At 42.3% G+C, this 23,361-nt stretch overlaps 3 protein-coding genes across 4 annotated transcripts; all 3 read right to left on the bottom strand.

The window, feature by feature from the left end:
• Positions 1–132: 132 nt before the first annotated feature.
• fam118b (family with sequence similarity 118 member B) lies at positions 133–9,362 on the bottom strand. Of its 2 annotated transcripts, none has more exons than XM_070970070.1 (8): positions 8,817–9,362; positions 8,085–8,174; positions 7,584–7,836; positions 3,390–3,617; positions 2,472–2,600; positions 1,961–2,258; positions 1,265–1,330; positions 133–979 (listed from the first exon to the last, which is right to left on the bottom strand). In XM_070970070.1, the coding sequence occupies exons 2-8, from the start codon at positions 8,165–8,167 to the stop codon at positions 966–968; spliced, it is 1,071 nt and encodes a 356-aa protein (XP_070826171.1). In that variant the 5' UTR covers positions 8,168–8,174; positions 8,817–9,362; the 3' UTR covers positions 133–965. The 2 variants fall into 2 exon arrangements, with proteins under 2 accessions (XP_070826171.1, XP_070826170.1); XM_070970069.1 differs by having other exon boundaries at positions 838–979; positions 8,085–8,171; positions 8,813–8,940.
• An 846-nt stretch (positions 9,363–10,208) lies between these two features.
• On the bottom strand, positions 10,209–16,813 carry ilvbl (ilvB (bacterial acetolactate synthase)-like). The gene is made up of 14 exons (XM_070970522.1): positions 16,387–16,813; positions 15,669–15,870; positions 15,393–15,520; positions 14,956–15,206; positions 14,556–14,655; positions 14,236–14,333; positions 13,890–14,026; positions 13,647–13,781; positions 13,261–13,375; positions 12,861–13,030; positions 12,485–12,555; positions 12,247–12,318; positions 11,922–12,027; positions 10,209–11,766 (listed from the first exon to the last, which is right to left on the bottom strand). Exons 1-14 carry the CDS (start codon positions 16,489–16,491, stop codon positions 11,588–11,590), a joined length of 1,869 nt encoding a protein of 622 aa, XP_070826623.1. The 5' UTR covers positions 16,492–16,813; the 3' UTR covers positions 10,209–11,587.
• Positions 16,814–16,868: 55 nt separating this feature from the next.
• Positions 16,869–23,141, bottom strand: LOC139336412 (beta-galactosidase-1-like protein 2). The gene is made up of 19 exons (XM_070970523.1): positions 23,078–23,141; positions 22,728–22,913; positions 22,468–22,536; positions 22,277–22,372; positions 22,087–22,195; positions 21,905–21,997; positions 21,729–21,810; positions 21,455–21,519; positions 21,126–21,210; positions 20,658–20,795; positions 20,469–20,549; positions 20,214–20,320; positions 19,715–19,861; positions 19,522–19,593; positions 18,637–18,715; positions 18,295–18,382; positions 18,014–18,128; positions 17,689–17,805; positions 16,869–17,540 (listed from the first exon to the last, which is right to left on the bottom strand). Exons 2-19 carry the CDS (start codon positions 22,889–22,891, stop codon positions 17,430–17,432), a joined length of 1,818 nt encoding a protein of 605 aa, XP_070826624.1. The 5' UTR covers positions 22,892–22,913; positions 23,078–23,141; the 3' UTR covers positions 16,869–17,429.
• Between the last annotated feature and the right edge of the window lie 220 nt (positions 23,142–23,361).

The following is a 23,361-nucleotide window of genomic DNA, read 5'->3' as shown; positions in this document are numbered from 1 at the left end:
AATTTATGAGAATGTAAACGTTTCTAAATAAAGCTGCTATATGCAATGACAGCCTGTAAAGTGGAACTTGTTCTGCCATATGTTGCGGCTCCCGTATTGTCATTATTAGACATGCAAACAAGACAGGACAAATGGGATACCAAATGCTTTATTTTGAAAATAGTACTTATAAATACTATGTCAGAAAACACATGCAAGTATTAAAAATACAAAAAAGGCTTACAAAGAACATTTCTGCACGGGAGTGGCAAAGTGATTGCTACCGGCTGGGAGCCTCTCTGCAATGAAAAAGTCAACTCTTCTGAACTTCAGAGGACAGAATCGTAATAAGCCAAGTCACCATGTACGACTGAGAAAATTATTTCCACCCATCCCTGTTCCCCACCCAGTAGTGTGCAATTCAAGTTTTCCTGGTTTCAGGGTTGAGCGTGACAGATACAACTGTTACATATCAACATGAGGCTGCTTTCAGTTAAGACCACGTGACGTGCGTTACAGCTTGGACCCAGAGCTTCTCTTACAGGATGCGCAGGTAGGTCAAGGTGGTGCAATTTGTCCAACTGCATTCTTAGAAGTCAAAATCCAAACGGTGAATCAATGCAGCTCATCGTATTTGTCGAGATGAGCGGGAGAACAATCAGTTTTCTACTGTGGCTTCCCAAATGCAGAGCGACATTTCAGTACAGTACTGTGGGACTGTGAGGCTGGGTATTGGCGTTGAGTTTCCCCCTTTCCCTTTTTCAACAAGAACTAATAATGGAAAATCATTGACACCTGTAAAAAAAAAAAAAAAAAAGAAAAAGAAAGAAAATACTGACAACAGCTTTTAGGTCTCCCATGGCCCATAGTTAGCACTCCTGGATTACTAAAATCCACTGACTGAAACCACACTTTACTACTCAAAGTAGACATCTCTCGACGGAGCTGTGGATGAAAATGACTGACACTGATCCCGACTGTGCCTGTCAAGAATGAAAGTCTGGGGCAAAAAGAGAAGGAAGGGACAGTTGAGAAACAAAGAACGTCAACTGAAATCTTGCCACCGACCGCCATGCATGTAATACTGGAAAGCCACTTGTATCTGTGCAACGGAATACCAGCACGCCTTTATGGTACTGACAATTGAGAACAGACCTGAGTTTTCTATCTACCAGCATGCAGTAAGAAAACAAAGAGTCCTGGACAGTGTTTTATTGTAATAATCTGCAAATGTCTCTTGCAAGTAGCCACTGCCTGAAGTCAAAGAGAAGCATTGAGTCCTAACCTTGAAGAAGGCTTTTCTGTGAGTTAAAGCCATTCTGCTGTTCCTCCCCATTTTGTGAGGGAGACCCTGTGGGTAAAAGATAAAAAAAAAAACAATTATAAAATGCAGGCAACTCAGATTCTGAAGAAAACAAATCCCACATTTCCTTTTCCAGGGTAGATGCTAGCAGAAAATGGAGGACTACTAACACAGCTTATATCCTGAATCATGACTGTAACGTGGTGGGTTAACTTGGTCTTAGCTTCTGCCTCCACTTTTAATGCTTCATCTCTGGTTCAACATGCATTTCAACATATCCACCAGGCTGAAAAATGTTTCTGGAATACACCGAAAGAATCATTTAACAAACACGGGGCACCCAATGAACACTGTACATTCCTCAAGAAAAAATAGCTTGTGTTGTCAAACACAAAAGTTATTCCAATGCATTTACTGCACACTGTGTAATTAACTTGGTACACTTGTACCACTACCTGGAGTTAAAGTACTGTTAAATACCAGTAGACTATCTCTTTACAGGAGCCTGCTGCAGAGCCTGCTGTTCTGACAGCATTGATGGAGTGGCCTTTACACAGATGTGTAAATAATCACCAGACGGACTGTTGTGTTGAAAGACGTCCATGCGTGACATGCAGAACAATCCTCGACTACAAAGAGACACACGAACGAACTGCTGCTGGCTCTGAGCCTCCTTACCCCAGCCGTTGGTGGTTACATCACGGTTGCAGATCTCATTGGCCAGCCTCTCAAAGTACTCAGGCAGGTCGCCATACTCGTCTCCGTAAGAGATAACCTTGATGCCCTTGTCCAGCATGTTGTCGCGCAGCTTCTTGAACTCGCCCACGTCCTCCCGCCGCACAAGCATGAAATGTTCCAGGTCCGACTTGTGTTTGACCGCCTCCAAGAACAGAGCCTGGAAGGTTGTGTCGTCTACCGTGCGCCCGCAGCCGAGGAACACGAACGATTTGGTCTCATACAGCTTCTGGATCTCGCGCTGTTGAAACCAGTAGTAATCTATATTAGTACACTTTACCAACAGCGACCATTTCAAATCCATCAAAGTGCACAGACGGAGGCAATTTGCTACTACAACCTCAACTGCACCGTAATATAATACCATAACATGGCATATCATTTACACTTCGGGCATTTAGTTGGGAATCTTGTGCTGAATAATGTCGTTCATCAGAAACCATTAGCAACTCACCATAACCTCAGTGTTCCTCAGTACATTCTGGTAGCCAGCAGGGTGCAGCACAATACCACTGGGGTTAGTGTAAACACCGTGGATATGCAGAACACTTAACCTCCGTTTCTCCTGAGCCCACTCCAACACCTACACACACACACACACACACACACACACACACACAAACACACATTTAACAGTCCATTGCACTCAATCCTGCCTGTTCTGGCTGGGCAGGGAGTAAAATCACTGAACAGCAGAGAGGATATTAGCCCTGATGGAGACAAGGCATAAATACCAGAACTGAGCAGCAAAGCAACAGGTCTCTCAGAGACTCTGTACAATTCTTGCAAATTTGTGTTCTATTTTAATAAATGACACAACAAACTTTAGATCGACCAGGACATCAGTGACATGGATTGAACAACTGAGACTTTGTGGAGAAACTGGTCAGAAGTGAAACAAGCCTGTTTTACTTGGAAAACACACCCTTCCCCTTCAGTGAAGTCTTAAGCCAAAGGCAAATATTGTTTGATCAATAAAGTTTGACTGAGTAGCAGCTGAGTAATGGCTAGAACTTTAACCTTCCTCCACCTGTCATGAGACAACAGGCTCTTTCAGCTCAAGGTATTGACTTAATTCCACCAAAACAGCCAAAAACGAACTTCACACGACACTAACTTTACTGAACTCAGCGCAGTGACTGAGTTCGCCCAAATGCTCAGAGGACAAGATACTATTCAGACCCATTTACCTGTGAAAATCTGTCAGAATTTGAAAACTCAGATTGTAAAATCTGAGCCTGGTCTAATACAAAGCACTTGCTTCGGCGCATTCTTTAGCGACTTTTGCACTCGTCTGAAAAAGCTGATTGGATGTGTTGTGGCAGGACAGATACATCAATGAAATAACATAATCTAACTATCCACTGTTTACCTTCTTCTCATCTGTCAGGTCCAAAGACTCCAGCTTGGTGCCCTGATGAGCTGCATAGATCTCCAAGAGGTTATCAAAGTTAGTAGTGAGGACCAGTGCGCCGCTCTCCATTAACTGCAGCACTGAGCGCAGGAGGTGTTTGCCTGCATGCTCCATCTTGCACTCCAAGTCGTCAAACACCTCATACAGACAGTCCTTGAAGAATGTGGATCGCACATTGCCTGTTCTCTGTGAAAACAAACAAACAAAAACACCAGGAAATGCTAAGAATAATGATGTTTTGAAGAGAAAAAATGTACACTGAATGTACCATGACAAATAATGGAGCTTCACAGTACTTTTTGACAATACTTGATACAGTACACGATGTACTCAAGACAGAGGGCACATAGACTGTGTCTACTGACTTCCACTGTACTCGATGATCAATCACCAGCCCAGCACCTTTAAACAGTACTGAATGCAGTATGTTAAGAGCTGGAAAGGGAAGTACAGCAAACAACCAGCCGTGGTGTGAACTCGCATGCCAAGAGGAAGTAAAACTCATGCAAATAGCCACCTTTGGAGCACTGGTCCCGAGGCTGAAAAGTGTCACATTTAAGTTCTGAGGGACACGTGGTTGTGAAGTCCTGCCGCATTGTAAAACAGCTTTACTACCTCAACCCCTGCCCTCTTAAGGCAGTAAAACAAAATCTGCACCTTTTTTAAAAAAAGATAAGAATTTATCAAAATGCTGTGCACTGACTAAAGACTGATTCATCAAGTAACTTCTGGATGAGACAACTTCCTGGACGTGAAAGAATGAAGAGTCTTTGTGAGATGACATGAGCAAAATCAGTGTATTAGCTTTAGGGGAAGTCTAAAAAATTAAAATACCAGTGCGCCATTTGTCAGGTGATAGCATGCACACTTTGGCAAACCCACAACAAGCAGCCTGTCAATTGGATTGAACTCCTAAGCAAACAGGTTTTCTTATCATACCATGTGACCTGACCCGGTGTGCATCAAGTATCTTAACGTAAACATGTCCATTTGAGCCCAGATTGAGAAATGGCTGAGTGTTCAGGTTTTTCCTTTTGTAAATATTATATAATACTACAGTATTACATGGCCAAATCAGTGCTATTTCTACTTGTATTAGTGATACACACGACAGAGCGGGGTTTCAACATTCTTCCATTTTGCTGAAGTCTAACTGACTCTCGAGTGAGACTTCAGGGGTGTGTCATGTGTGCACCACTTTTCAAACTATCTGCTCAAGGGCAACTTTGTTCTGAATCAAACACCCCATCACCCTCTCTGAACCTGTCCACAGCTCTTAAAGCAGCAACTCGCACATGATCTGAGTGTGCTCGGAGACTGTCGGCTGTGACTTTACGGTCTAAGTCTCGCCCTTACCTGGCAGAGCCTGTTGTAAAAAAACAAGAGGAAAAAAAAGAGCAGGGCAGCTAAGAATAGCAAAAGGCAGCGCAGAGCTGCAGTGACCAAGGTGATCCAAGCACAGGGAAACGCTCTGCTCACTTCCAGAGATCACAGGCCTAATGGGCTAAACAGCGGGAGTCCTTTCAACAGGAAGAAGCTCATTATCCACATCTAGTGTCTACAGCACCCATCCTGATCACTGTGTCCTTAGACTGTCTCAGGACTTATGTAATGACAAACGCATGAAGGACAAGTAAACAACTGTTTTTTAATAGATTTTAAAGTTTTGTGCACGCTCTGGACTGCCCTATTGTAGACATGAGTAAAGTTAACACAACATATACTAGACATCTTAACAGAGGCTGACTTGCCATAGGTCTGTTGCTACTGGCCTATAATGCAGTGATAAAAAGAGCAGAAAGCTTGATCCCTTTCCACAGACATGTTCAATTTCACAATGACAGCTGACTTGGGGAAAATAAACCAAAGCAGTTTCCTTTTGCAGTAGGGTACATAGAGGGCTTTATCATTTCAAAATCCCCCAAATGACTATCACCTATCTATCACATGTTTCCTCCACTGCCCCTGTGAAACCCACTGTTTACATTTTTGCCTGGATAGAGCATATAAGCTAGTCAGCAAAGTTGTAATTAGCCTTGTTTTTGCCAAGGTCAATGGTGAGAGGATTTACAACAAAAACAGTCTCTTTGAGTTTTAATGTCAGCTTACCCTCATTACCTGACAGCGTGCCTGCAGACTGCCATAATCAGGCTCATACAGTACACAATTCCAGAGAAACAGGGTTAAACTCTCACAGCCCACTGCTACAAGAATAAGGTGGAGTGAATGCAGCTCTTTCACACCCTCATATGGACTAGTTTTCTAAGGATATTTTGATATGATGCCATATTGTCTAATATATGCCGTTGGGGAACACTATGATTCAGTCTTGAAGGAGTTCTTTGTCTTGGGTCAGAAGACATCAGCTCAGCTCCATGTATGCTAAACTGCAATACTGACAATATCTACATATAGGGTTTTGTGAATGGAGCCACTTATACACCCATGAGCTCCAACTTACTTACTGCATGCTTGCTCTTTGGGTGGTGCTTTAACTCTGAATGGAAAATCTGGGCTGGGGGTCTGCTGGTTCACATTACTCAATGCTTGTTTTTTTCCTCAGCATGCTCAGGCCTGCTATGTCTGTAGGCAACAGCAGTGAGCTGGTGTCTGCACAACTGTGGATTGAAATAAACGTGATGGATAAAGCCATAAAAGTGCTGTTTGTTCCGTTTGTGACAACTGGCTGAGGGCTGAAACAAAGCGCGTTTTATCAATGTCAAAGGTGCGATGAGACATGACTAACACAGGAGGCAAATGGCATTAAGGCTCCCATCTGCCAGCCCTGCTCCAGACCAGACCGGTCCACAAGAGGGAGAGTTATATGGAAATCCAAACATGTCTTTATCCATTACATTTCTTGAAATTTGTTCATAAGAATCCAATTGGTTCAGAGCTGCAGAGTTCTGTAAAAACAACAGAATCTTCTCACTCAATACCATTTTCTCTGAATTATTGGGGAACACTTAAAAATTGCTGTAGTCTGTGCTCCATTTTGCCTTTTGCTGTAGTTATCTTTAAATTCAGAAAGTCCCACCCTACAGAATGTGACCCATCTGAAGCGTATAAGCACGATTTTATCAGAACTGTTGAAGAAATTTATTTATTGTAGTACTATATATATAAATTATTCCTCACTATGCCTTGATTTTGATTATGTTACCCCAAAGCTTTGTCTTTAACTGTGTTAGTCCATCTCTCACATGAGTGGGATGTATTTTTGTTCCTGTCCTCCCTGCTGTTACATTGTATAACACAGTCTTATCTACAGCTGATGCAACTTAAGTTGGAAATGAAGACTTCTTGGCGTGCTACAATTACTATATGTATAGAAATGTAGAGAGGGATGACCTGAAACATGATCAAACATGCAGCCTTATTCACAACAGCAAATGGGGTGTCAGTCCAAAATGGGTGGTTGAACTTCTATTCTTAACCAGAGGTCACATATATGATGTCCAGCCTGTTGTTGTTGTTCATCTGAACTTTGATGCACAAGTTATTACGGACAGCTATGACCAAACTGAGCACCAGGCTGAATAAAACAAACATTTTAAAGCTGCCTCTGCTTCACTAAACATAGTTTTGGGAAGTTCTTTCCAATGCAGGCTGCTGATCATCGCAGCATTTTGCATTACTAGAACTCACCAGCAAAAACCTAATCTGTGTGAACTTTCAGCTTGAGGGGGAGCGAGACAGTTCAATGCAGGTGGGTAAGCTGTATATATATGTAATGGTGGGGTTCAAAAAATGTGACACTAGTGTGGTTCATCTCGCCTGCTTCATCAGTTTTTTTTTCCCTTCAGGGGGCCCTGAAGAATGCAAGGGTGGTACATGAGAAACTGAATACACAGCCTATGTCTTGCAAGTGTGGTTGACTCCACATCACATCACCTGACTGAAATGTTTTCTCTGTATTGACCACAATTCAATTCTACGGAAAAGCCACACAAACAAGCTTTGTGTGATTAGAGACATGATTTGAAAGGAGATACAGTTAAGGTGCCTTATCCCAATCCATAAATGTTGAAACAAACAAAACAACCCCGGCTGAGGAAAGGGCAGTGAGCTGGCGGTCTGTCTGCCATGTGACTGTACATGTGCAACAGGACAGTGTAGAAAGGTAATGCAAAGAAAAAGGCTCAGGCTTACCGGGGAAAGTTTCTGAATGAGGTCATGGGCCACATGCACCAAATTCTTATCTTCCTGCATGTGCTTCTGGAAACGCCGGCTTTCCTCCTCCTCCAGTAGGTCAAAGTCATTGGCTGCATCAAGCAAGGCCTGGATGAGGCCTTTCCAGGAGCGGAGCGCAGGGACCTGAGGGGCCACTGCAGAGCTCACCCCCGTGCCAATCACCAGGACAAGCTCGGGGGCTCGCTTGGTCTTCAGGCTGGGCAGCAGTTTCCTTCGGGGCAGGCAGAGATTGAGTGATGATGGTTCCAGAGACGATGTTTCCCAAATCCCTCCAACAGCATCAAGGTTAAACAAACCTTTTCCAAGCATGCTAACATGCAGCACAAATATAAAACCTACCTTTATTTAGGGCCAAAAAAATACAGAACTCAAGACAGCAAAGATATTAATCGACCCTGATGACAAAACAAGTCATGAGCAGAGTGTGCAGCTGGCTCAAAAAGCACCACCAGAGCTTACCTGGGCTTTTTTGCATTTGAGTCCACATCCTTGGGATCAGCTGCAGGTCGCTTCTCAGTTTTCACTGCCACAACGGAGGCCATTCAGCTCCTGTGAGAGAAACACGATCAACCACATGCTCTCTGAACATGAACTCTGATGACTACATAAGCGACAAATTACAACAACTCTGGACACAAAACATGCACACTGACTGAAGCTCCTCTCTTAACGAGCACATCATACTGGAATGATGTCACACGTGAAATTAAAAGTGACATATCAAAATCCAGCTCATGGCAAAGGGAAACGGTGTTTCCACTTGTCATGAGAAACACAGTTTTATCATTTAGCAAACAGGAAATACCCTTTAAATACCTGCCTGGCAACACACCTTGTCTGGTGGCATATCCTGTTAGTCATTACAAAAAACATCCTCCAGTCAGGCTGTTGTTTCAGGAAAGTGGAACAGACCAGGTGACGTTAGCTACAGGAGGTAACTCGCTAGCTAAGAGAGTTAGCTGGTGTTTCCCTCATGTTTTTTTCCTAACTCCAACATTAAGTCACTGACCCACGGTTGCAACAGCGAGCCATACGCAGCCAGTTAGCGTTAGTACACAACTCGGTCCACGTTTTATTACTAACATTGACGTGAATTTCTGAGAATATAACTAAAGTTACCAGTAACGTGTCACACAATCGACAAAGCGTTACACGCACAGGGTAACTTTATTAAACGTTACCATTACTTACCTTAATAATGTACGTTAATGTCCAGCGTCTATTTCTGTTCAAGTAGTGCAACTAGTCCTTTCTTGATTCGAAGTCAGCCGAAGTCGTTTCACGATTAACCACGCCGAATCGCTTGGAAACCGACTTGAGTTCGCAGCATTTAGTCTTTATTTTGTGTTAATGCTAACCTGGTAACTAAGCGTCCGGACAGTTTGCTCTATCTCCTAAGAACAGCGGACAAACACAACTACGGTCAAATAACAACTATCGTTAAGCTAGCGTTAGTTCTTACTTCCGAGGATGTTAAAAACACGAAACTACCTGTATTTTGCTGTCATTCTGGACGTATGGTAACCAAGTGGTATATATCTCTCATTAACCACGCTCTTTAGCTAAAAAAAAAAAAATAATAAGAAAAAAAAAAAGGTCACTTTATTGCCCTGGAGTTCCGTTATTCACCACAAATGCTCTCGTCTCTGCCGATTCTGCTCCTAAACATTGCCCCTCATGTTTAAGTTTTCCGAAGCTGCTCTAGTCGTCCGCCTGCGGTGATGTGCGCCCGGTTTTATGATGCTTTCAAGTGCTGCACGGATAACTAAGACGGCCCTTTGTTGTCTCACGTGGAAAATGTGTATTGCGGCACGGCAAAAACAGACAACTCAAAGCAGACTCATCCATCGGCAAGACTGATTAAAAATAGATATCAGTTTGAAATAGCAACATGGCATATGTAGAAGTCGGGATTTTTTCATTTGCATCATCACATTAATCATGTCAAGATCAAGATGGTTTCAGGACCGTAACCCTTACATTCCGATGGTAAATGTGATATGCGTAATAAATACTGTATTATTCTGTATTGCGTTTATGCATATATTCGTGTACATATTACTTTTTAATCCTCCACTGCAGCCCGAAATATATCAACCCCTTTCCACTTTAATGGGAAACAACAACACATTTATTTAGACTTTCATAGCTAGGAAGCGGAGATTTACAAAGAGCACGGGAAAGCAGCAAAAGCGAAACCTTTCTCTGACCACGTGACGTCGAACACGGGAAAGGCTGCACAGCAGGGCTCACCCTATGGCACGCCATACTGTAAACTGTTTACACTGCTAACTGTTGCTCTTCTGAATTGCCTGCTTAAACTATTGCGCCTTCTGCAGCCTTTTGGATACAGTGACACCTTTCCCTTTCTAATGTAGCCTCATTCACAAAACTGTGGAAGCATCCAGTCTGTCTTCGCGTCCAGGGCCTCACGATTAGAGAATATGTCTAATATACAAAACAAACAAATAAACAAAAATAGTCCCAGAACTTTAAGAAAGGCCTAATACACGCTCATTTTCACTTCATTTAAAATCCACAGCCAGCCCAGGAGATTAACGCCATACGATGAATCACCCAAAACACAGTTAGTAAAAATAGCTTTATCGATTTCACAGATGGTCTGTTGTCTTTCAGTACATACGGTTTTCCCCCCACACCTTATGCTAAACATGAACACGTCAGCACAGGCTGCCTAAACAGAACTTCTACTAGGCTGCCACCTGCTGGTTAAAATGAAAACTGCACCTTTCAATCATTGGGGACAAAAACATTTGCAATTTCAAAGTCCTTTGGTGTTTTGTCTGATGTAAACTAGGTTGTATGTTTTGTTGAATGTACCAAAGACAATAACATACAAATATTACATTGTATGGTTGAAGCCACTGACAATACAGTCTATGTTCAGATCATTCAAAAGCCCACTCATTACTCACTTCCTTTTTCAATTTATTTGAGAATCTATCCAAATTAACATTTCATGATCAAAAGTTTAACACACCTCCATCAAAGTATCAAATAAAACATCAATGGAGTGAGATGATCCACACGAGTTCAACTGGCAAGTAATAAGTTATAATTATAGTGCAATACATATTGTGTATAGGCATATTTTAAATCATAGCCCACATCAATGCATACAAGTTAGTATTAAATATCATTTAAATGCATAACTCAATCAGCAAACACTTCCACTCTATACATATCAATGTAGTTGAAGATACAATCGATTACAAGGCATGTCATTTGTCAATGTTCAAAAAAAAGAAAAAAAAAAATTCCATTTAACACATTTTTATCCCAAATTGTCAAAGAACCTTACAGCTGTAAGAATTTGCGTATCCTCATAAAAAGGCTCAGTGTTCATTTGATAACAGGAGGAAAAAGGCATTCTGGTCGCATCAAATAACTTAAACCAATGCTCTCTCTCACACATGATTTGCCATCACTGGTTTATTTGCGAGAACTATTTGAAGATATAATAAACTGTGGGAAGGTCAAAGATCTAACTCCACGCTTTTGAGGAGATAAAATCCCTTAAGAAAGAAGATTTTCATCCTTTTCATCCTTTCCCTTCTTAGAATGCAACATTTATTACTATTGTTGTTATCGTTGTATTAATAACAATAATAATAAGAGTCAAGGCTGAAGATAAGACAGGTGATTGGAGATGTGTATGATTTTTAACTCATCTGATGAGGGAAGTAAGAAGAGATATTGCAGCTGAATGTTGATAAACTCTAATATGAGATCAGCACGCTAGTCATTTCCTATCACCGAAATGAAATATGGCTTTAAGGGCACAAAGGATTAGCATAAGTCAGCGCAGGGCTGGGCTCTACACACCATCCAACAGTATCTTCCTATTCTCTGAAACCCTTCATAAAGCTTGATAGTGAGGTCTGTGAAGAGCCAAAGGGTAAAGGAAGAGGACTGCACTGTTTCAAGAAATCATAGCTTCTCTATACAGAGATGGAGCCCTCTCTAAAGTTGGTCTTCCCTATCAGAACATTGAGAAGTACAGCTTTGCCGTCCTGGCTCTCCTTCTGAGCCTGTCTGATGATGTCGCTGATCCTGTCCTCGTCCTCACGCCCAATAAGGTAGCCCTTACCACCGTACCCATCTGCCACTATGTGATAATCTGCGAAAAGGAGAAGAAAATATCATATGCCAGTTAGGAACTGCTCCAACATCATACATAAATAAAAAAAAATATGTTGTTCAGTGTAGGATATAACCTGTCCATATTCTACAAGCTATCACAGCAGCGACACAGCATCCTTTGCAGAAACGTACCTGTAAATGCAAGGCCACACGCCACGTTGCTACCGAGTACGGGAACTTGCTCTCTGGATATCTGACTCCAGCAAGCATCATTTCCCACCACAGCTATAACTGGAGTCTAAGGAAAAGGGTAAAATATGGACAATCAGAGGAAAACAAAGAAAAAAAAAAGCACAAATAAAGGCAGTGCGATTGGTGGATTGTCTAAAACAGGAAAGTCTATAACATAGTTATCCTTCATATTTGCAGTATTTACTCTAGTATTGCACATTTATTATGGATAATAAAGGTGCTAACACACAAACTTACAACTTAATGTTGTGATGAGTGATTTTACCTTGTGTCTAGTGAATGTGTCAAACTCCGCAACACTGTATCCTAAGGAGCCGTCACCATACACTATCCACACCTGAAAAGCACACAAAGCAGCATGTCAAATCAAATCAAATCAAACTTTATTTATATGGCACTTTTCATACTTAAAAGCAACACAAATGTTGCAACACAAACGTCATTCATAAGATGTGAACACCCATCAGCAGGCGATCAGTATCAAGCCCAAATCGATGCTGTACCTCAGATTCAGGCCGGCACAGTTTTGCACCCAGGGCAAATCCTCCTCCGACTCCCAGGGTCCCAAAGGCTCCTGCAGGGACGAGAGACAGCAAGGTTATGTCCCTATGACTGCAGAGATGCATGAAAACGTTGCAATAGTGCAGACTTTTGATTATGTAGCACTTGACTCATCTACAACAGCACAGTGTTCTGTGCACTGCTGTAAGCTCTTTGTGTAACGACAAAAAAAGCAACAAATCAACAGACTGAAAACGATGATTTCATTGTGCAGGAATTCAAAAGAACTCTCCTCTCACATTAAAATATCCAAACGTTCACTGTTTGATCCACAACAGTTCTTTATCAAATAATGTTGTTTGGTCTAAGAGATCTAACCTGGATCCAGCCAACGCATAGGTCCCCTCGGTCTCATTATATAAGCGGCACTTCCAACAAAATCACCCCCATCGGCAACGATGATGCTGTCCTCTGACATCAGCTCATCCACGCGGTGGAGGACTTTCAAGGGATTTAAGTGATGTTCGGTCTTCTCATCAGCTTTAGTCCTTGAATAAAAAATACTCTGGCTGATGTGATGGAGAAATGATTGTACATTCTGGGTTGCATTTGAATGAAGATTATTAAATATTATTAAAGCGGATCAGGATCATTTTTATCATTAAGAACAGAGTGTAAGTGAAGAGGAAATCTGTCCAGGTGACAATGATGGCTGTACAATACATGCTGGCACACACACAGAACAGGGAACAGGGGTCGTCACCTCTGTTTACTGTACCTGTTTGTATTTTCTTTGGTCAGATCTCCTGCTTTGAGGCTCTGAGGCCATTCCTCTGGACAGCGATGGCCCCTCAGGCCTTTGGCAAGCCGCACTAGAAGTGAACCAGCATCACCTAAAAATAGGCATATATTCACATTTTAGAGTCTCACCATGCAACCGATATATTTGTCTTATGGTGCAACTCCAGAGCACAGATCAGCAGTAATAGGGGTATGTTTAAAGTCACAATGCTGAAACATTATCTAATACAATAATATTTTGATGATTTTGGGTGTTCAGTGTAGAAACTGGACCCAGTGACAAAAGCTTTGATTTTAATTCCTTTCTCAAATGGCTTATCCAACACTAATCACCAGAGATCTAAAATAAGCCTGTGAACATACCCTGAATCGCTACAGTCGGTTTCCAGAACATATCCGAGTTCTTCAGCAGCTGTGTCTTGTCTCTGTTGACAGCAATGATTTTACTGCGTCTGTTAAGCACTCTGCCGTAGCTCAGCCTGAAGTCACACACAGTGCCTGCAAACACAGCTCACAGTGTTAACATCCAGGAATGGGTAGCTTGTAGCTGTACTGGCTCTTATTGCTATGTTAAAAGGTTTACGCCGATAACACTGTATGTCTGACCTGCTAAGAGCACCAAGTCAGCATCCTTTAGAGCATCTCGTCTGTTCTGTCTGATGTGGATGGGACTGTCTTTACCCAGCATGCCACGGGACATGCCTCCAAGGAAGCAAGGGATGCCCAGGTCCTCCAGTGCCTTCCTATAAAGCAGGACACATTTTTGACCAGATGAGCATTGCTAAGTAAAATCACAAAACAATGAATGCTGACCAGACAACGAATGATGAGTATTTTAGAACATTTTGAGCACTAACATATCAAGTGTCAACAGTGAGCAAACACATAGTAAACAATGCAAGAAAAACAGAAAGACACGTGATAGAGAAGTTGAGGAGGGGGCGTCCTTTACCTGATACCATCCACTGGTGTTGGGGGTAGTGTTGCTTGGCTACCAAGCAGAATAACAGGTTTCTTGGCTCGACTCACCAGCTCTATGCACTTTTGTAACTGCAAGAAATAAAGAAAGGAAGGCAAGAAAGAAAGAAAGGAAGGAAGGAAGGAAGGAAGGAAGGAAGGAAGGAAGGAAGGAAGGAAGGAAGGAAGGAAGGAAAGACAGAAAGGAAGGACGGAAGGACGGAAGAAGGAAAGAAACAAAGAGCAAAATACTGAGAACAATTCTGTTACATCAGCAAGAATGTAATACTACTTTAACACTACTCGCAGTCTTACCTGATCGTCTGTGGCTTGTGGGATGTCAACAGGAAGCGGAGACATATCTCTCGTCTCCCAAGCCCCAGCAAATAAGTTCATGAGGTGGTTATTGAGGTACCTTACAAGAAATCAGACCATCACATGAAATCAGTTTATATGTATTATTGCATTTTTGCAGTTGACAGTGATGTGAATTATATGGAGTGAAGGAAAAAAGCTTCCAGTGTGGGTTCACAGGGCACAATGCCAAAATTCTCGCATCCATTCAATTACAACGTTGGTGACTGTATTCATGCACACAGCACTCATGCATGTGTAGTTGTAGATTTCAGTCAAATGGTCTTCTGTTCTCACACAGCATGACTTTACTCTACTTAACAGTAACGTGGGGTGTGGACAGGACAAGCTGACAACGTACCATGAGACAATTTTTCCCATCAGGCCTTTGGGAGGGTTCTTAACTCCAAACTCTTTGGACACAAGATGGAAGGGATAGAGCGTGTCGATGGGGAACTCTATGAAAACAGGACCAGGGGTTCCCGACTGGGCGATGGCCAGGGCTTTCCTGACAGTAGGCACGATCTCCCTGATAGTCCTGATGGAGGCACAGAACTTACACAGCGGTTTGAAGAGAGACATCTGGTCGATGTCTTGCAGCGCTCCTCTGCCCTGTACCATAAATACAGTGGATGGAGAGGTTAAACACTGAAGATGAAATATAACACATTTACAGAGCTGTCATACACTGCGGCTGACAGCAGCAGAACCCACTGCTATGTTAGACTATTCTGTTCTGTTATTTTATTCTACCTGCAAATTCCCATCATATTTGCATCAGTATTTCAATAACTCCACCTGAAGTAGTGTACCCGCAGCTCCTCCGATGAGCAGCAATGGAGATTCAGCCATCTGAGCATTCTTCACTGCTGTCACTGTGTTCGTGAGTCCTGGGCCAGCTGTCACTGCTGCTACACCGACGGTGCCTGGTGGGGACACAATCAAGATCACAACTAGTCCCAGAAAATACACTCACAACTGACCTGGTGTCCACAACTTGCCAACAAACATGACATGAGTCCAAATAGACAGGGGGTCACACATTTTGGCAAATCTATTCTTGTAAATTTGCACCTGAGAGTCTTGCCACAGCATCAGCAGCGAAGACAGCGGTGGCCTCGTGTCTGGTGTCTACAATGCGGATGCCCACCTTCTCACAAGCCACCAGGATAGGTGAAATGTGCCCACCAACAAGGGTGAAAAGGTACTTGACCCCATGGGCGCGGAGCACCTCTGCCACGCTCTCGCCACCATGCCTGGGACTCTTCGTCTCGGTCTGAAGGGAACCAGAGGACAGAATAAAAGTCACAGAGGAGAATATTAAGATAAATCCTGTTGCATCACTGATTTAGCAGATTACACAAGATTATAAACTATATGAAAAAAGCTGTCATAGATGAACAGCTATCAGTGTGAAGTGATGGCCCCTGTGAAGGCTACCTGTCACACTATCTCCTCACCCCAGCAGCCTTTCATATTTCACAATAACCACACATTGTTCAGGCGTGCCATGGTGGTGTGCCTCTGGGCTTTGTGCAATCCCACTAACAGCCTCAGCGATGTCATAGCCTTTGTGCTGGAAAACCACAAGGCTGGTCAAAGGTCACGTGAGTGGAGCCCATCTTACCTTTCACCTGTGATAGTTTACAGAGGCTAGGTGGTGCACGGGTCATGCAGGTGTAGTTGCAAGGACCGATTCGTGCAACGCTGCTTTTTCATATGCAATGCACGAGGCGACATGAAAAGAAGAGCTTGGAGGTTATAATTATCACGTTGAATGGTGGCAGCTTACCTTGTGAAACAACTGGTAGAGTAAGCCAAGTTTGTAAGCTGCAAATACAAGCCCTCCCACCGCAATGCCTGCAGAGCATCCAAGAATGGCTCCAAATGCCTCCATGTTAGGAAAAAGCTTTATTAAAAAAAAAACTCAACTTAGCTAAAGTTAATATCCAACCCTTCCCCTAACCGGTCCAGTTCAGCAGCCGAGCTCGGCTAGGCTAACATACTATGGAGATGCTCCTACAACCGCTATACTCCGCTGTACTAAGTCGTAATTTTACCGGCACATTGTCTGTTAAATTATCTGAAGTAAAAGTTACTGGTGGACGACTGTGAAGGACATGGAGTCGACTCTTCTCCAATTGACCGAGCTCTCTTCCTCAAATTGCTGTGGCGACACAGGAACACCAGGGGATATATTTACAAGTTAAGCTAGCTTGTGCCACACGTTGAACTTCCGGCTATTATTTTCAAAAGAAACTCAACAACATGCTTATGTTACATGATTAATTTGTGGTTTATATTTCCTTTTGACCATATATATTAACAATGCACACCCATATTCATATCTTCATACAAACATTAAAAGGTGGCCTTTATGTTAATATTAACTTTCCCAAAATGAGTCTATATCTTTCTGAGCTGGCCATCTAACAATGCTTGTCCTTTATTATGAAGGGACAGGTTACTTATTTTCCGGTTACTGCTGGTGAAATGGATATGGCTGCGTGTGGTTAGATGTCTTTTGTGAATAAGGGAGCGTCGCTCGAAGGACAAGCTTGTGGTCCAATGAGAAGCTTGTGAGGGCGTGTCTCCCTATCAAAGGTTCAAACACCGTCATTCTAGTCAGAGCAAAGTTCATATTGAAATTAGAAAACAAGACCAATCAGACGGTGTTGCATGGTTGACTTTAAGGCAACAGAATCAATGGCAACTTGGCAAGATGTAACATTTCTGTAAACCTTTGAAGAGAACTGGCAATTGGAAAATATTGTAAGTAAATCATCGACAGTAACAGCCAGTATCAATAAACTAGATGTGAGCTGTACATTAGTTTCACAGCAGTGTGCAGAAGGGGAGTTTGTAAACATCAGTTGTCCTTCCATGATCAAGATTTTCAGCAAACAGTATTTTGTCATCCGCTTTTTGTTCCTCGAACACAATAATCTGAAAAAGAACATAAAAACATGCATAACATATTGTACACACACAATCTGCAACAAATAAATAAAAGGATAGAAAGCAGTGGTGAACATCACCCCAACCAAAGTGAAACAACCATTATGTTTCATCTTATTAGAAATTACATGTATACCTGATTCTCTCCACTCCTGAGCCAAGCTCCTGGGAGATAAAGGAAATGCTGGGGACCAATGAACCAATGGCGCCCAAGGTTCTGCCCATTGACAAACACAGCTCCTTTACCCCAACCCTGTGGATGGACACACCGGTATGATCAGTAAAATGACAGCATGGAAAGTCCTCCAGTTAACTGCAGTAAAACAATGATGTAGGGCAGTAAAGTTTAAGGCATCAGTATGTATCAAACATATTCAGAATCCATCGAAATGCTATTACAGTAGGTCTCCTAGGTCTAATAGATGCAGTTTACCATAAAACTGACCGGCTGTCCTACTCACAGGGAGTCTGATGAAGGTGTCTCTGGGAGCTCCATCCACATACAGTCTGGCCTGGAAAAACCCTGGAACGGAGGGCGACTTGAGGTCAGATTTCCACTGGCTGGAACTCATTAATCTGAAACAAGATCAAACATTCATTTGAAACACTCCCTGTAATCCTGTGAAACTATAATCAATGTGGACATTCTGAGGCAAGAAGAATTTGGCAAATCATGATAACTGACTTTTTTTGGATAGGATTTGTCGTGAAGTGCTGGGGTTGAGCTGTTCAATTAACGAACCTTTTCATAAAGCCTGGCTTCATATCTAAACAGAAGATGTTAAATCCTCTCAGAGGGGCATGATTCAACAGAATGTCTCCCACAATACCTGCAAGACAATATGAGGCAAAAAATACATAATGCAGACATACTAGCGGACCACACACCGTACACAGACACATGCTTTGTTGGGTGTGCTCTATCCTACATTGAATGTTTACACATGCATGAACCATATTGAAATGAATATTGAGAATGGTCTGACTCAGGTCTGAAAATCGTGTCTATATATTGTATGTAATATTCATTAGCAATGCACATGTAACGCACAACACAAGACACTTATGCTTAAAGGCAGAGTACCTTTGCGCTGCTCATCCAGAGCTTTCCCATAATTCACTCTTCCACAGTTCTCCACAAATAAACTCAAGGTCCTCTCCCCCTTCCATGCACAAAACACAAGTGTCATTTGGAGAGTTTGCAGGAATGAAAAGTGATCACAATTAATATCTATCTTCATGTTTAAACATGCCAAATGAAAACACAGAGAATAACAGAGAATCCTCTGATAGGCACCAAGTGTAATGTATACAGCTTCAAATCCAGTTTGACCACAGTTAAAGGCTCCAAAATGGGAATGTGCTGCAGAAAACATCTGAAATGCTGACCCATCAGAGACACTTATACATTGATTAGATATATTTGATCAGTGTAGTTACACAGGCTTTAGCCATAGTAAGGACTGCCAGCTGTTGCTGCTTGTTTTGCTCAATTAATCATAATCCTCCAGGTACATTAAAAAAGAAAAAAACAAAAAATCAATTAATGAACTGTTCTTCAGTTATGAATAACAAGTTTGAAAGTGGATATTGTACCAGCCTGCTATCCTTAATGGAAGGAAACATGCACTGTAATTTTATTCTTTTTAATCTTTTTGCTTTGCCACTTGATGCTGGACTCAATTGCTTGCTTGTATTTTGACACCATCTCAAAAATGCATGGGCTTTTTTGGGGGGCAGTGGGGTACCTTTCACTGCTGTGTCACAGGTATCAAAAGTGACCGAAACCAATTACATTGTGTTGACATTTCCTTCACTCCAAAGACAAATTTTAAGGCTTTTCAGAAGAATATGTCAGGGATGCTTTGGACATATGGGCCCTTGTGCTTTTGGTGATTAACCATAAGTCTGACTATAATTTGAAATAATGGCATGCTCAGTTAAGAAAAGGCACAAAAACAGTCAGTACCTTTCCATCAGGGAGTGTCAACTCATGAGTCTTGTTGTCCAGGCTACCAACACACCGCCTGTCCACAAAAATCTAGAGAACATTGAACATCACAATGACAAGATTATGTACAACCATGTTGAATAACTATAGAAAATGTATTAAATGTGTGGAGTGTGTGTGTCTGTCTGTGGGTCAGTCTGCATGTCCTCACCAGTGCTCTGTCTCTGATGTTGTTCTTGGAGTTGAGGGTTCCTCCACAGGTGATGGTCGTTTCATACAGGGTGTAACCATATGACTGACCATTGTTATTGTTAACAGGGAGATTCTCCATGTTCACCGGCCTCTCTGACCTGTACGGCTGAGTGAATAGTCAAACATCTTAACATGTTAGAAAGAAAGTGCGACACACTTGGAATAAAAGAGTCCACCAAACAGCGTATGACAAAAACTTTGAAAAAAGCAGGAGTGTTGACACTTTGATGTCCGGCCAAACCCGAGCTGCAAGGTGTGAGACATCTGTCTTGAGCATGAGCAGCATGTTGGAGACACTGAAGCAGACACACAGCCTGATGTCTATCTGGCTCGCCACATCTTTGCTCTCATCCCAGCAGGGCCCTTATATCTATCTGACAGTGCGGTCTAGTTGGAGTTTGAATATGGCATTTTCTGTAGATTATATAATCAGCTGTCACACCAGACACATATTTTACCTTGTCGGTGAAGTGCAGGCTGTCCCACAGTGACAGGTGCCGCTGGATGACAACAGGGTCGTATGCTCGCTTCGCCTGAGGAGAGGGCACTTCAGGAAGAGGCTCAGCTGGAAACAGAGTTGGTAAAAACATTTAATTAAAGCTAATTATGACACTCAATTACTCCTGGTAATAAAGTCATCAAATGAACTACACAGAGTCTCTCATAAAATTTGTAATGCAATCAAAGCACGTGGATGCTTAAAAGGACATTACAGTAGTACTGGCTGAATAAATTCCGCAAGAGTTGATATTTTGGGGTGTAATCTCCAGCCTCGGATAGTGGAGCGTCATAATCTGCAGGGAAAATATTTGCAAAGACAGGAAGAAGCAGTATATTCGTTAAAGGCAATCATATTCATCGAAGGCCTGAAGCATCCTTTGTTCTTTGGTGTCTGAACCAACCATAACTGGTGACCTGAGGTTTGTAGGTGCCAAAGTCCATCGCTCCATTCATGAAGCCAAAGCTGGTTCCCCCATGGAACATGTACAGATTAATGGAGACACCTCTCTCCAGGATCTCTGACACAACAGCCAGCATGTCTGCAAACCATACGATAACAGATGATCACATAATGCAAGAAGTGAGCCAAAGAACAATGTGCAGCAATGAAGGAGTTGTTACGTAAGGCAGTAATGCTCTTCGCTGACAGTTGAAATGTCCTTGAACGATACCTGAACCCAACAGTTCAGGGGTGACATTGTGAATTACCTTCATAATGCTATCCAAAATGACAAGCAAACACACAGTGGCCATTGTAGAGCTTGTAAGTGTGTAATGGAATGAAGGGAATGCAGAGTGATGCTGAAAAAAGAGCACAAGCTCAGCAAAAATGTCACGAGAAAAATGCTGGCTGAAAAGTGTTTCCGTACCTTCAGCATGAAATACATGGTGATTTTCTCCCCAGACGTCAAACCAGCCAGACCAATACTCCATCACCATTAGAGGTTTCTGAGGCTGCAAAGAGCACATGCCTGTATTGCGTACATATCCTACTGTCTACTGTAATTTATGAGTCATAGCAAGGCTTTAACAAGAAAGAAAATCTGACATTTTCCTTATGGGCTTTTTGCCAATTCTCTTACACAATACAGTGTGAGCAGAAACAGAAATAAATAATGAAGACGTTCTTTACTAGTAGAGGTAATCAGCGGTGAGTGCAAAAGCCACAAAGCAAAAGCTAGTCATGGTGATGACCTACCTGCATGTCAGCTAAGTACGGAATGGCTCCAAATGACAGTCTCTGAAGGTTTATTGTCTTCAGAACTGAAATGAGCAAGATGAAGGACAAAGACAAACAGTGGCAAAGTACATCATAAACAGTGAAAAGAACTGATAAATATATCATGCAAAGTGAAATTAATTTGATTCCCCACAAATATATAAACCTACATAATGTGGCATTTGTTAGATAAAAGATATTTTTGAAAGAAAACATTTTATAAGGTAAATGAAGGGTTAGCCATCTTCATTACCTCCTTCCATCCCTCCATATCTCAAGCCCTCCCAGTTGTCTGAAGTCAGCAGTAGCTCATTGATCCCTCTGGACTGAAGACACTGCCAGAAAAGATTTTTTTTTTTTTCTGCATAACATGCTTAATTAACTGCATTATAATGCATTGTAAACACATCGATACATCACTAAACTCACGTTCTTTATAAATGGCATGTAGTTCTCATCTTTGGCATATGATCCATACTCATTCTCAACTTGAACGGCAATGACTGGGCCTCCCTCTTCAAACTGAGAGCAAACAAGGGAAAATAAATATTTGTCTCTACTCATTGAGGACACTTATGGAATATTACAGCCAAATGTTGAGCTTGACTGACCATCAGAGGTTTGATAACTGAAGCAAGCTTGTCAAAGTAGAGGTTGACAGCATCCACAAAGCCGGGATAAGTTGTCCTCAACTGCATGTCTTTATCTTGAAGCAGCCAGCTGAAAGAAACACGAGAACAACATTGTCGACTTACTGATAATATATGGCAATATTTCAAAGCAATGAGCAGATGGTGTTACCTAGGCAAGCCGCCCAAGTCCCATTCAGCACAGATGTAGGGTCCAGGACGTAGGATCACCCACAGACCCATCTGTGCTGCTAAGCTGACATAGGCCCTGAGAAAGGCAGAGACACCCTCTGTTTCATTGATAAAGAACCATTCTGCATGTGTTCTGGAAATACTTAGAAATAGAGAGAAAAGAAGCCGTACTTGAGGTCCAACTGATCCTGAAAGCTGAATGATCCTCTCTCAGGCTCGTGCAGATTCCATGGCACATATCTGAAAAAGCGAGCAAGAAAACACTTCTTTGTAGCTCATAAAATCCTGATTTCATTTTAAGGGGAGCTGTTTCATTGTTTGCATTTTGTACAAACACATTGGATTTAATCTGATCTGCGTTTGACGTTCCCCAGTAAAAGACCAATGAAAATCTTGTAATGTGAGTCACAGTCAAGTTAGTGCTAGCCTACGTTGTGAGAGTATTGAGGCCACAGGCCTTCATCTTCAGCAGACGGTCCTCCCAGTAGGCTCTGGGGACACGAAAGTAATGGATGGAGCCTCCAAGGATGCGGAAAGGCTCTCCCTCCAGAGTGAACTGAGACGAGTTGGCCCTCAGACCCTCCACACGGCTCATTCTTCTTACTTCAGGGTGATATCTGGGGGGAGGGGGGCAGTTAGATGAAATACAATGGGGAAAAGCCCGTCTTCTGAAGCAGGTCATATATGCAAAGATACACAAAAGTCCCAAATGCAAAATTACAGAAAATCCCAGTTACATTAAAAAAAAAAAACACACAAAAAAAAACAGTCAAAGCTGTACCTTGATGGTTGAGCCTGCCTGGGCGCATTTGAAGGGAGGATGGTGCTGGGAGGCCTCAAACACTGTGGATAAGGGAAACAATTGTTGTTTCAGAACGAAAATATAATAGTGCTCTGTCTCTCGCTCGCTCGCTCTCTCTCTCTCCCGCCCTCTCTCTCTCTCTCTCTCTCTCTCTCTCTCTCTCTGTAGCACTCAGTTAGAGAAGGGAGGCATTACATTGTAAACAGTAATGCTATAGTTTACATAAAGAGTGTACTGATGCCCTGCTCTGGTTCTACATTCAG

The sequence above is a fragment of the Chaetodon trifascialis genome, chromosome 9, assembly GCF_039877785.1.
Source record: "Chaetodon trifascialis isolate fChaTrf1 chromosome 9, fChaTrf1.hap1, whole genome shotgun sequence".
Taxonomy (NCBI): Eukaryota; Metazoa; Chordata; class Actinopteri; order Chaetodontiformes; family Chaetodontidae; genus Chaetodon; species Chaetodon trifascialis.
Note: the sequence above shows the minus strand (reverse complement) of the source record. Positions and strands in the feature narration are given on the sequence as shown.

Excerpts from the sequence above, each read along its gene's own strand:
- LOC139336412 (XM_070970523.1), bottom strand. The coding sequence starts at position 22,891 with ATGAGCCGTGTGGAGGGTCTGAGGGCCAACTCGTCTCAGTTCACTCTG. Across the intron at positions 21,520-21,728 it reads ATATGGAGGGATGGAAGGAG|TTCTGAAGACAATAAACCTT; the intron begins GTAATGAAGATG and ends TGCTCATTTCAG. Across the intron at positions 18,129-18,294 it reads AAGCCAGGCTTTATGAAAAG|ATTAATGAGTTCCAGCCAGT; the intron begins GTTCGTTAATTG and ends ATCTTGTTTCAG.
- fam118b (XM_070970070.1), bottom strand. The coding sequence starts at position 8,167 with ATGGCCTCCGTTGTGGCAGTGAAAACTGAGAAGCGACCTGCAGCTGAT. Across the intron at positions 7,837-8,084 it reads TCAAATGCAAAAAAGCCCAG|GAAACTGCTGCCCAGCCTGA; the intron begins GTAAGCTCTGGT and ends CCTGCCCCGAAG. Across the intron at positions 2,601-3,389 it reads ACCTGACAGATGAGAAGAAG|GTGTTGGAGTGGGCTCAGGA; the intron begins GTAAACAGTGGA and ends GTGTGTGTGTAG.
- ilvbl (XM_070970522.1), bottom strand. The coding sequence starts at position 16,491 with ATGGAGGCATTTGGAGCCATTCTTGGATGCTCTGCAGGCATTGCGGTG. Across the intron at positions 14,656-14,955 it reads ATGGGAAAAATTGTCTCATG|GTACCTCAATAACCACCTCA; the intron begins GTACGTTGTCAG and ends ATTTCTTGTAAG. Across the intron at positions 13,031-13,260 it reads ACCAAAGAAAATACAAACAG|GACTAAAGCTGATGAGAAGA; the intron begins GTACAGTAAACA and ends TTTTTATTCAAG.